Below are 13,573 nucleotides of genomic sequence, written 5' to 3'. Positions count from 1 at the left end.
AGAGCGGGGCAGTGGGATTAGTTTGGGGATTGATACAGGGATACGGGGAGAGAGTGGAGCAGTGGGATTAGTTTGGGGATTGATACAGGGATACGGGGTGAGAGCGGGGCAGTGGGATTAGTTTGGGGATTGATACAGGGATGTGGGGAGAGAGAGTGGGGCAGTGGGATTAGTTTGGGGATTGATACAGGGATGTGGGGAGAGAGAGTGGGGCAGTGGGATTAGTTTGGGGATTGATACAGGGATACGGGGAGGGAGCGGGGCAGTGGGATTAGTTTGGGGATTGATACATGGATATGGGGAGAGCGCGGGGCAGTGGGATTAGTTTGGGGATTGATACAGGGATATGGGGAGAGAGAGCGGGGCAATGGGATTAGTTTGGGGATTGATACAGTGATACGGGGAGAGAGTGGGGCAGTGGGATTAGTTTGGGGATTGATACAGGGATACGGGGAGAGAGCGGGGCAGTGGGATTAGTTTGGGGATTGATACAGGGATATGGTGAGAGAGCGGGGGAGAGTGGGATTAGTTTGGGGATTGATACTGGGATATGGGGAGAGAGCGGGGCAGTGGGATTAGTTTGGGGATTGATACATGGATATGGGGAGAGCGGGGCAGTGGGATTAGTTTGGGGATTGATACAGGGATATGGGGAGAGTGCGGGACAGTGGGATTGGTTTGGGGATTGATACAGGGATATGGGGAGAGAGCGGGGCAATGGGATTAGTTTGGGGATTGATACAGGGATATGTGGAGATAATGGGGCAGTGGGATTAGTTTGGGGATTGATACAGGGACATGGGGAGAGAGCGGGGCAGTGGGATTAGTTTGGGGATTGATACAGGGATATGGGGAGAGAGTGGGGCAGTGGGATTAGTTTGGGGATTGATACAGGGATACGGGGAGAGAGCGGGGCAGTGGGATTAGTTTGGGGATTGATACATGGATATGGGGAGAGAGCGGGGCAGTGGGATTAGTTTGGGGATTGATACAGGGATATGGGGAGAGAGCGGGGCAGTGGGATTAGTTTGGGGATTGATACAGGGACACGGGGAGAGAGTGGGGCAGTGGGATTAGTTTGGGGATTGATACAGGGATACGGGGAGAGAGAGGGGCAGTGGGATTAGTTTGGGGATTGATACAGGGATACGGGGAGAGAGAGCGGGGCAGTGGGATTAGTTTGGGGATTGATACAGGGATACGGGGAGAGAGAGCGGGGCAGTGGGATTAGTTTGGGGATTGATACAGGGATACGGGGAGAGAGAGGGGCAGTGGGATTAGTTTGGGTATTGATACAGGGATATAGGGAGAGAGCGGGGCAGTGGGATTAGTTTGGGGATTGATACAGGGATAGGGGGAGAGAGCGGGGCAGTGGGATTAGCTTGGGGATTGATACAGGGATAGGGGGAGAGAGCGGGGCAGTGGGATTAGTTTGGGGATTGATACAGGGATATGGGGAGAGAGCGGGGCAGTGGGATTAGTTTGGGGATTGATACAGGGATACGGGGAGAGAGTGGGGCAGTGGGATTAGTTTGGGGATTGATACAGGGACACGGGGAGAGAGTGGCGCAGTGGGATTAGTTTGGGGATTGATACAGGGATACGGGGAGAGAGCAGGTCAGTGGAATTAGTTTGGGGATTGATACAGGGATATGGGGAGAGAGCGGGACAGTGGGATTAGTTTGGGGATTGATACAGGGATATGGGGAGAGAGCGGGGCAGTGGGATTAGTTTGGGGATTGAAATACAGCTGCAATATCATGAAGACAATTTCAGTCCGACATTAATCACCGTATTTTACTTGAATTCGTGTCTTCCATCCACTCTCCGTCCCCTCCCATCCTCCTTCCCCCCCTCAAACTGGGGGTGCTTTGCCGAACTGTATCCGGAGCGTTATTGCAGATTCCCAGTTTGAGGTGGAGGTGGATCCGTACCATCGGCATTCCCGGTTCCCGCGGGTTTCGGAAGGAGGGTGGGTCACTCCGCCCACTGCTCGCCTTGCTGTATCCCTTCACCCAACCACCAGCTCCGCTCCCCTCCTGCGTTACCAGCCTCGTCCCATCTGCCCGCTACACCTCGGTCTCGATTGCGCTGGTCGGAGCGGGAGCAGAGACCTGGATTTCGCAGTATTCCGTTGTCACGTCGTCGCGGGGAGAGGGAGAGTCCGGAGGAACCGTAGGGTCAGTCCCTCGAGTCACCACCTGAAATTTCAGGCAGAATCGAAATGAGCGTTTGAAGAGAGAATGGGTGGCAGCTCTGACACACCAAGCAGAGAGAGATGGTACTGAATAATCCCCTGTGTTCACTCAAGGAAATGGGGTTGAACTTGAGATAGAGAGTTCCAGACTGCAATCTAATCGAGGGGTTCAGGGTGGGTTATATACAGAATAGCAGATACCCGGGAGTGAGTTACAGACTGGAATCTAATCGAGGGGTTCAGGGTGGGTTATATACAGAATAATAGATACCCCAGGAGTGAGTTACAGACTGGAATCTAATCGAAGGGTTCAGGGTGGGTTATATACAGAATAACAGATACCCCGGGAGGGAGTTACAGACTGGAATCTAATCGAGGGGTTCAGGGTGGGTTATATACAGAATAACAGATACCCCGGGAGTGAGTTACAGACTGGAATCTAATCGAGGGGTTCAGGGTGGGTTATATACAGAATAACAGATGCTCAGGAGTGAGTTACAGAGTGGAATCTAATCGAGGGTTTCAGGGTGGGTTATATACAGAATAACAGATACTCCGGGAGGGAGTTGCAGAGTGGAATCTCATCGAGGGGTTCAGGGTGGGTTATATACAGAATAACAGATACCTGGGAGTGAGTTACAGACTGGAATCTAATCGAGGGGTTCAGGGTGCGTTATATACAGAATAACAGATACCTGGGAGTGAGTTACAGACTGGAATCTAATTGAGGGGTTCAGGGTGGGTTATACACAGAATAACAGATACCCCGGGAGGGAGTTACAGACTGGAATCTAATCGAGGGGTTCAGGGTGGGATATATACAGAATAAAAGATACCCCGGGAGTGAGTTACAGACTGGAATCTAATCGAGTGGTTCAGGGTGGGTTATATACAGAATAACAGATACCCCGGGAGTGAGTTACAGACTGGAATCTAATCGAGGGGTTCAGGGTGGGTTATATGCAGAATAACAGATACCCCGGGAGTGAGTTACAGACTGGAATCAAATCGAGGTGTTCAGGGTGGGTTATATACAGAATAACAGATACCCCGGGAGTGAGTTACAGACTGGAATCTAATCGAGGGGTTCAGGGTGTGGTTTATATACAGAATAACAGATACCCCGGGAGTGATATACAGACTGGAATCTAATCGAGGGGTTCAGCGTGGGTTATATACAGAATTGCAGATATCCGGGAGGGAGTTACAGACTGGAATCTAGTCAAGGGGTTCAGGGTGAGTTATATACAGAATAACAGATACCTGGGAGTGAGTTACAGACTGGAATCTAATCGAGGGGTTCAGGGTGGGTTATATACAGAATAACAGATACCCCGGGAGTCAGTTACAGACTGGAATCTAATCGAGGGGTTCAGGGTGGGTTATATACAGAATAACAGATACGCCGGGAGTGAGTTACAGACTGGAATCTAATCGAGGTGTTCAGGGTGGGTTATATACAGAATAACAGATACCCCGGGAGTGAGTTACAGACTGGAATCTAATCGAGGGGTTCAGGGTGGTTTATATACAGAATAACAGATACCCCGGGAGTGAGTTACAGACTGGAATCTAATCGAGGGGTTCAGGGTGGGTTATATACAGAATAACAGATACCCCGGGAGTGAGTTACAGACTGGAATCTAATCGAGGGGTTCAGGGTGGGTTATGTACAGAATAACAGATACCCCGGGAGTGAGATACAGACTGGAATCTAATCGAGGGGTTCAGGGTGGGTTATGTACAGAATAACAGATACCCCGGGAGTGAGTTACAGACTGGAATCGAATCGAGGGGTTCAGGGTGGGTTATATACAGAATAACAGATACCCCGGGAGTGAGTTACAGACTGGAATCTAATCGAGGGGTTCAGGGCGGGTTATATACAGAATAACAGATCCCCGGGAGTGAGTTACAGACTGGAATCTAATCGAGGGGTTCAGGGTGGGTTATATACAGAATAACAGATACTCTGGGAGTGAGTTACAGACTGGAATCGAATCGAGGGGTTCAGGGTGGGTTACATACAGAATAGCAGATATCCGGGAGTGAGTTACAGACTGGAATCTAATCGAGGGGTTCAGGGTGGGTTATATACAGAATAAAAGATACCCCGGGAGTGAGTTACAGACTGGAATCTAATCGAGGGGTTCAGGGTGGGTTATATGCAGAATAACAGATACTCAGGAGTGATTTACAGACTGGAATCTAATCGAGGGGTTCAGGGTGGGTTATATACAGAATAACAGATACCCCGGGAGTGAGTCACCGACTGGAATCAAATCGAGGGGTTCAGGGTGGGTTATATACAGAATAACAGATACCCCGGGAGTGAGTTACAGACTGGAATCTAATCGGGGAGTTCAGTGTGGGTTATGTACAGACAAACAGAGACACCGGTAGTGAGTTACAGGCTGGAATCTAATCGAGGTGTTCAGGGTGGGTTATATACAGAATAACAGATACCCCGGGAGTGAGTTACAGACTGGAATCGAATCGAGGGGTTCAGGGTGCGTTATATACAGAATAACAGATACCCTGGGAGTAAGTTTCAGACTGGAATCTAATCGAGGGGTTCAGGGTGGGTTATATACAGAATAACAGATACCCTGGGAGTGAGTTACAGACTGGAATCTAATCGAGGGGTTCAGGGTGGGTTATATACAGAATAACATCTACCCCGGGAGTGAGTTACAGACTGGAATCTAATCGAGGGGTTCAGGGTGGGTTATATAACAGAATAACAGATACCCCGGGAGTGAGGAACAGACTGGAATCTAATTGAGGGGTTCAGGGTGGGTTATATACAGAATAACAGATACCCCGGGAGTGAGTTACAGACTGGAATCTAATGTAGGGGTTCAGGGTGGGTTATATACAGAATTGCAGATATCCGGGAGTGAGTTACAGACTGGAATCTAATCAAGGGGTTCAGGGTGGGTAAGATACAGAATAAAAGATACCCGGGAGTGAGTTACAGACTGGAATCTAATCGAGGGATTCAGGGTGTGTTAAATACAGAATAACAGACACCACGGGAGTGTGTTACAGACTGGAATCTAATCGAGGGGTTCAGGGTGGGTTATATACAGAATAACAGATACCCCGGGAGTGAGTTACAGACTGGAAGCTAATCGAGGGGTTCAGGGTGGGTTATATACAGAATAACAGAGACACCGAGAGTGAGTTACAGACTGGAATCTAATCGAGGGATTCAGGGTGGGTTATATACAGAATACCAGATATCCGGGAGTGAGTTACAGACTGGAATCTAATCGTGGGATTCAGGGTGGGTTATATACAGAATAACAGATACCCGGGAGTGAGTTACAGACTGGAATCTAATCGAGGGGTTCAGGGTGGGTTATATACAGAATAACAGATACCCAGGAGTGAGTTACAGACTGGAATCTAATCGAGGGGTTCAGGGTGGGTTATATACAGAATTGCAGGTATCCGGGAGTGAGTTACAGACTGGAATCTAATCGAGGGGTTCAGGGTGGGTTATATACAGAATAACAGATACTCTGGGAGTGAGTTACAGACTGGAATCGAATCGAGGGGTTCAGCGTGGGTTATATACAGAATAACAGATACCCCGGGAGTGAGTTACAGACTGGAATCTAATTGAGGGGTTCAGGGTGGGTTATATACAGAATAACAGATACCCCGGGAGTCAGTTACATACTGGAATCTAATCGAGGGGTTCAGGGTGGGTTATATACAGAATAACAGATACCCCGGGAGTGAGTTACAGACTGGAATTCAATCGAGGGGTTGAGGGTGGGTTATATACAGAATAACAGATACCCCGGGAGTGAGTTACAGACTGGAATCTAATCGAGGGGTTCAGGGTGGGTTATATACAGAATAACAGATACCCCGGGAGTGAGTTACAGACTGGAATCTAATCGAGGGGTTCAGGGTGGGTTTTCTACAGAATAACAGATAACCCGGGAGTGAGTTACAGACTGGAATCTAATCGAGGGGTTGAGGGTGGGTTATATACAGAATAACAGATACCTCGGGAGTGAGTTACAGACTGGAATCTAATCAAGGGGTTCAGGGTGGGTATTATACAGAATAACAGAGACACCGAGAGTGAGTTACAGACTGGAATCTAATCGAGGGGTTCAGGGTGGGTTATATACAGAATAACAGATATCCGGGAGTGAGTTGCAGACTGGAATCTAATCGAGGGGTTCAGGGTGGGTTATATACAGAATAACAGATACCCCAGGAGTGAGTTACAGACTGGAATCTAATCGAGGGGTTCAGGGTGGGTTATATACAGAATAACAGATACCCGGGAGTGAGTTACAGACTGGAATCTAATCGAGGGGTTCAGGGTGGGTTATATACAGAATAACAGATACCCGGGAGTGAGTTACAGACTGGAATCTAATCGAGGGGTTCAGGGTGGGTTATATACAGAATTGCAGATATCCAGGAGTGAGTTACAGACTGGAATCTAATCTAGGGGTTTAGGGTGGGTTATATACAGAATAACAGATACCCCGGGAGTGAGTTACAGACTGGAATCTAATTGAGGGGTTCAGGGTGGGTTATATACAGAATAACAGATACCCCGGGAGTGAGTCACAGACTGGAATCTAATCGAGGGGTTCAGGGTGGGTTATGTACAGACAAACAGAGACACCGGAAGTGAGTTACAGACTGGAATCTAATCGAGGGCTTCATGGTGGGTTATATACAGAATAACAGATACCCCAGAGTGAGTTACAGACTGGAATCTAATCGAGGGGTTCAGGGTGGGTTATGTACAGAATAACAGATACCCGGGAGGTAGTTACAGACTGGAATATAATCAAGGGACTCAGGGTGGGTTATATACAGAATAACAGATACCCCGGGAGTGAGTTACAGACTGGAATCTAATCGAGGGGTTCAGGGTGGGTTATATACAGAATAACAGATACCCCGGGAGTGAGTTACAGACTGGAATCTAATCGAGGGGTTCAGCGTGGGTTATATACAGAATAACAGATACCCCGGGAGTGAGTTACAGACTGGAATCTAATCGAGGGGTTCAGGGTGGGTTATATACAGAATAACAGATATCCGGGAGTGAGTTACAGACTGGAATCTAATCGAGGGGTTCAGGGTGGGTTATATACAGAATTGCAGATATCCGGGAGTGAATAACAGACTGGAATCTAATCTAGGGGTTTAGGGTGGGTTATATACAGAATAACAGATACCCAGGAGTGAGTTACAGACTGGAATCTAATCGAGGGGTTCAGGGTGGGTTATATACAGAATAGCAGATACCCCGGGAGTGAGTTACAGACTGGAATCTAATCGAGGGGTTCAGGGTGGGTTATATGCAGAATAACAGATACTCAGGAGTGATTTACAGACTGGAATCTAATCGAGGGGTTCAGGGTGGGTTATATACAGAATAACAGATACCCCGGGAGTGAGTTACAGACTGGAATCGAATCGAGGGGTTCAGGGTGGGTTATATACAGAATAACAGATTCCCCGGGAGTGAGTTCCAGACTGGAATCTAATCGAGGGGTTCAGGGTGTGTTATATACAGAATAACAGATACCCCGGGAGTGAGACACAGACTGGAATCTAATCGAGGGGTTCAGGGTGGGTTATATACAGAATAACAGATACCCGGGAGGTAGTTACAGACTGGAATCTAATAAAGGGGTTCAGGGTGAGTTATATACAGAATAACAGATACCCGGGACTGAGTTACAGACTGGAATCTAATCGAGGGGTTCAGGGTGGGTTATATACAGAATAACAGATACCCCGGGAGTGAGTTACAGACTGGAATCTAATCGAGGGGTTCAGGGTGGGTTATATACAGAATAACAGATACCCCGGGAGTGAGTTACAGACTGGAATCTAATCGTGGGGTTCACGGTGGGTTATATACAGAATAACAGATACCCCGGGAGTGAGTTACAGACTGGAATCTAATCGAGGGGTTCAGGGTGGGTTATATACAGAATAACAGATACCCTGGGAGAGAGTTACAGACTGGAATCTAATCGAGGGGTTCAGGGTGGGTTATATACAGAATAACAGATACCCCGGGAGTGAGTTACAGACTGGAATCTAATCGTGGGGTTCACGGTGGGTTATATACAGAATAACAGATACCCCGGGAGTGAGTTACAGACTGGAATCTAATCAAGGGGTTCAGGGTGGGTTATATACAGAATAACAGATACTCCGGGAGTGAGTTACAGACTGGAATCGAATCGACGGGTTCAGGGTGGGTTATATACAGAATAGCAGATACCCCGGGAGTCAGTTACAGACTGGAATCTAATCGAGGGGTTCAGGGTGGGTTATATACAGAATAACAGATACCCCGGAAGTGAGTTACAGACTGGAATCTAATCGAGGGGTTCAGGGTGGGTTATATACAGAATAACAGATACCCCGGGAGTGAGTTACAGACTGGAATCTAATCAAAAGGTTCAGGGTGGGTTATATACAGAATAACAGATACCCCAGGAGTGAGTTACAGACTGGAATCTAATCGAGGGGTTCAGGGTGGGTTATATACAGAATAACAGATGCCCCAGGAGTGAGTTACAGACTGGAATCTAATCGAGGGGTTCAGGGTGGGTTATATACAGAATAACAGATACCCGGGAGTGAGTTACAGTCTGGAATATAATCGAGGGGTTCAGGATGGGTTATATACAGAATAACAGATACCCCGGGAGTGAGTTACAGACTGGAATCTAATCGAGGGGTTCATGGTGGGTTATATACAGAATAACAGATACCCGGGAGGGAGTTACAGATTGGAATCTAATCGAGGGGTTCATGGTGGGTTATATACAGAATAACAGATACCCCGGGAGTGAATCACAGATTGGAATCTAATCGAGGGATTCAGGGTGGGTTATATACAGAATAACAGATACCCCGGGAGTGAGTTACAGACTGGAATCTAATCGAGGGGTTCATGGTGGGTTATATACAGAATAACAGATACCCCGGGAGTGAGTTACAGATTGAAATCTAATCGAGGGGTTCATGGTGGGTTATATACAGAATAACAGATACCCCGGGAGTGAGTTACAGACTGGAATCTAATCGAGGGGTTCAGGGTGGGTTATATACAGAATAACAGAGACACCGAGAGTGAGTTACAGACTGGAATCTAATCGAGGGTTTCAAGGTGGGTTATATACAGAATAACAGATACCCCGGGAGTGAGTTACAGACTGGAATCTAATCGAGGGGTTCAGGGTGGGTTATACACAGAATAACAGATACCCCGGGAGTGAGTTACAGACTGGAATCTAATTGAGGGGTTCAGGGTGGGTTATATACAGAATAACAGATACCTCCGGAGGGAGTTACAGACTGGAATCTAATCGAGGGGATCAGGGTGGGTTATATACAGAATAACAGATACCCCAGGAGTGAGTTACAGAGTGGAATCTAATCGAGGGGTTCAGGGTGGGTTATATACAGAATAACAGATACCCCGGGAGTGAGTTACAGACTGGAATCGAATCGACGGGTTCAGGGTGGGTTATATACAGAATAGCAGATACCCCGGGAGTCAGTTACAGACTGGAATCTAATCGAGGGGTTCAGGGTGGGTTATATACAGAATAACAGATACCCCGGAAGTGAGTTACAGACTGGAATCTAATCGAGGGGTTCAGGGTGGGTTATATACAGAATAACAGATACCCCGGGAGTGAGTTACAGACTGGAATCTAATCAAAAGGTTCAGGGTGCGTTATATACAGAATAACAGATACCCCAGGAGTGAATTACAGACTGGAATCTAATCGAGGGGTTCAGGGTGGGTTATATACAGAATAACAGATACCCCAGGAGTGAGTTACAGACTGGAATCTAATCGAGGGGTTCAGGGTGGGTTATATACAGAATAACAGATGCCCCAGGAGTGAGTTACAGACTGGAATCTAATCGAGGGGTTCAGGGTGGGTTATATACAGAATAACAGATACCCGGGAGGGAGTTACAGACTGGAATATAATCGAGGGGTTCAGGATGGGTTATATACAGAATAACAGATACCCCGGGAGTGAGTTACAGACTGGAATCTAATCGAGGGGTTCATGGTGGGTTATATACAGAATAACAGATACCCGGGAGGGAGTTACAGATTGGAATCTAATCGAGGGGTTCATGGTGGGTTATATACAGAATAACAGATACCCCGGGAGTGAATCACAGATTGGAATCTAATCGAGGGATTCAGGGTGGGTTATATACAGAATAACAGATACCCCGGGAGTGAGTTACAGACTGGAATCTAATCGAGGGGTTCATGGTGGGTTATATACAGAATAACAGATACCCCGGGAGTGAGTTACAGATTGAAATCTAATCGAGGGGTTCAGGGTGGGTTATATACAGAATAACAGATACCCCGGGAGTGAGTTACAGACTGGAATCTAATCGAGGGGTTCAGGGTGGGTTATATACAGAATAACAGAGACACCGAGAGTGAGTTACAGACTGGAATCTAATCGAGGGGTTCAGGGTGGGTTATACACAGAATAACAGATACCCCGGGAGTGAGTTACAGACTGGAATCTAATTGAGGGGTTCAGGGTGGGTTATATACAGAATAACAGATACCTCCGGAGGGAGTTACAGACTGGAATCTAATCGAGGGGTTCAGGGTCGGTTATATACAGAATAACAGATACCCGGGAGTGAGTTACAGACTGGAATCTAATCGAGTGGTTCAGGGTGTGTTATATACAGAATAGCAGATACCCGGGAGTGAGTTACAGACTGGAATCTAATCGAGGGGTTCAGGGTGGGTTATATACAGAATAACAGATACCTCCGGAGGGAGTTACAGACTGGAATCTAATCGAGGGGTTCAGGGTGGGTTATATACAGAATAACAGATACCCCGGGAGTGAGTTACAGACTGGAATCTAATCGAGGGGTTCAGGGTGGGTTATATACAGAATAACAGATACCCCGGGAGGGAGTTACAGACTGGAATCTAATCGAGGGGTTCAGGGTGGGTTATATCCAGAATAGCAGATACCCGGGAGTGAGTTACAGACTGGAATCTAATCGGGGGGTTCAGGGTGGGTTATATACAGAATAACAGATACCCCAGGAGTGAGTTACAGAGTGGAATCTAATCGAGGGGTTCACGGTGGGTTATATACAGAATAACAGATACCCCGGGAGTGAGTTACAGACTGGAATCTAATCGAGGGGTTCAGGGTGGGTTATATACAGAATAGCAGATATCCGGGAGTGAGTTACAGACTGGAATCTAATCGTGGGATTCAGGGTGGGTTATATACAGAATAACAGATACCCGGGAGTGAGTTACAGACTGGAATCTAATCGAGGGGTTCAGGGTGGGTTATATACAGAATAACAGATACCCAGGAGTGAGTTACAGACTGGAATCTAATCGAGGGGTTCAGGGTGGGTTATATACAGAATTGCAGGTATCCGGGAGTGAGTTACAGACTGGAATCTAATCGAGGGGTTCAGGGTGGGTTATATACAGAATAACAGATACTCTGGGAGTGAGTTACAGACTGGAATCGAATCGAGGGGTTCAGCGTGGGTTATATACAGAATAACAGATACCCCGGGAGTGAGTTACAGACTGGAATCTAATTGAGGGGTTCAGGGTGGGTTATATACAGAATAACAGATACCCCGGGAGTCAGTTACATACTGGAATCTAATCGAGGGGTTCAGGGTGGGTTATATACAGAATAACAGATACCCCGGGAGTGAGTTACAGACTGGAATTCAATCGAGGGGTTGAGGGTGGGTTATATACAGAATAACAGATACCCCGGGAGTGAGTTACAGACTGGAATCTAATCGAGGGGTTCAGGGTGGGTTATATACAGAATAACAGATACCCCGGGAGTGAGTTACAGACTGGAATCTAATCGAGGGGTTCAGGGTGGGTTTTCTACAGAATAACAGATAACCCGGGAGTGAGTTACAGACTGGAATCTAATCGAGGGGTTGAGGGTGGGTTATATACAGAATAACAGATACCTCGGGAGTGAGTTACAGACTGGAATCTAATCAAGGGGTTCAGGGTGGGTATTATACAGAATAACAGAGACACCGAGAGTGAGTTACAGACTGGAATCTAATCGAGGGGTTCAGGGTGGGTTATATACAGAATAACAGATATCCGGGAGTGAGTTGCAGACTGGAATCTAATCGAGGGGTTCAGGGTGGGTTATATACAGAATAACAGATACCCCAGGAGTGAGTTACAGACTGGAATCTAATCGAGGGGTTCAGGGTGGGTTATATACAGAATAACAGATACCCGGGAGTGAGTTACAGACTGGAATCTAATCGAGGGGTTCAGGGTGGGTTATATACAGAATAACAGATACCCGGGAGTGAGTTACAGACTGGAATCTAATCGAGGGGTTCAGGGTGGGTTATATGCAGAATTGCAGATATCCAGGAGTGAGTTACAGACTGGAATCTAATCTAGGGGTTTAGGGTGGGTTATATACAGAATAACAGATACCCCGGGAGTGAGTTACAGACTGGAATCTAATTGAGGGGTTCAGGGTGGGTTATATACAGAATAACAGATACCCCGGGAGTGAGTCACAGACTGGAATCTAATCGAGGGGTTCAGGGTGGGTTATGTACAGACAAACAGAGACACCGGAAGTGAGTTACAGACTGGAATCTAATCGAGGGCTTCATGGTGGGTTATATACAGAATAACAGATACCCCAGAGTGAGTTACAGACTGGAATCTAATCGAGGGGTTCAGGGTGGGTTATGTACAGAATAACAGATACCCGGGAGGTAGTTACAGACTGGAATATAATCAAGGGACTCAGGGTGGGTTATATACAGAATAACAGATACCCCGGGAGTGAGTTACAGACTGGAATCTAATCGAGGGGTTCAGGGTGGGTTATATACAGAATAACAGATACCCCGGGAGTGAGTTACAGACTGGAATCTAATCGAGGGGTTCAGCGTGGGTTATATACAGAATAACAGATACCCCGGGAGTGAGTTACAGACTGGAATCTAATCGAGGGGTTCAGGGTGGGTTATATACAGAATAACAGATATCCGGGAGTGAGTTACAGACTGGAATCTAATCGAGGGGTTCAGGGTGGGTTATATACAGAATTGCAGATATCCGGGAGTGAGTAACAGACTGGAATCTAATCTAGGGGTTTAGGGTGGGTTATATACAGAATAACAGATACCCAGGAGTGAGTTACAGACTGGAATCTAATCGAGGGGCTCAGGGTGGGTTATATACAGAATAGCAGATACCCCGGGAGTGAGTTACAGACTGGAATCTAATCGAGGGGTTCAGGGTGGGTTATATGCAGAATAACAGATACT

General features: G+C 47.0%; 1 protein-coding gene across 1 annotated transcript in view; it reads right to left on the bottom strand.

Moving 5' to 3' along the window:
* Positions 1 to 1,776: 1,776 nt before the first annotated feature.
* Positions 1,777 to 13,573, bottom strand: part of LOC148138281 (SLAM family member 8-like) — a 90,159-nt gene continuing 78,362 nt past the window's right edge. Inside the window, exon 6 of the mRNA XM_087981590.1 lies at positions 1,777 to 2,201. Coding sequence (XP_087837716.1) covers positions 2,070 to 2,201 — 132 coding nt within the window. The 3' untranslated portion in view covers positions 1,777 to 2,069. The remainder of the gene's footprint in view (positions 2,202 to 13,573) is intronic.

This window comes from Chiloscyllium plagiosum, unplaced genomic scaffold, assembly GCF_037043375.1.
Source record: "Chiloscyllium plagiosum isolate Xiang-an unplaced genomic scaffold, Cpla_swu_hap1 HiC_scaffold_40, whole genome shotgun sequence".
NCBI lineage: Eukaryota > Metazoa > Chordata > Chondrichthyes > Orectolobiformes > Hemiscylliidae > Chiloscyllium > Chiloscyllium plagiosum.
This window is presented reverse-complemented; position numbering and strand designations above follow the sequence as displayed.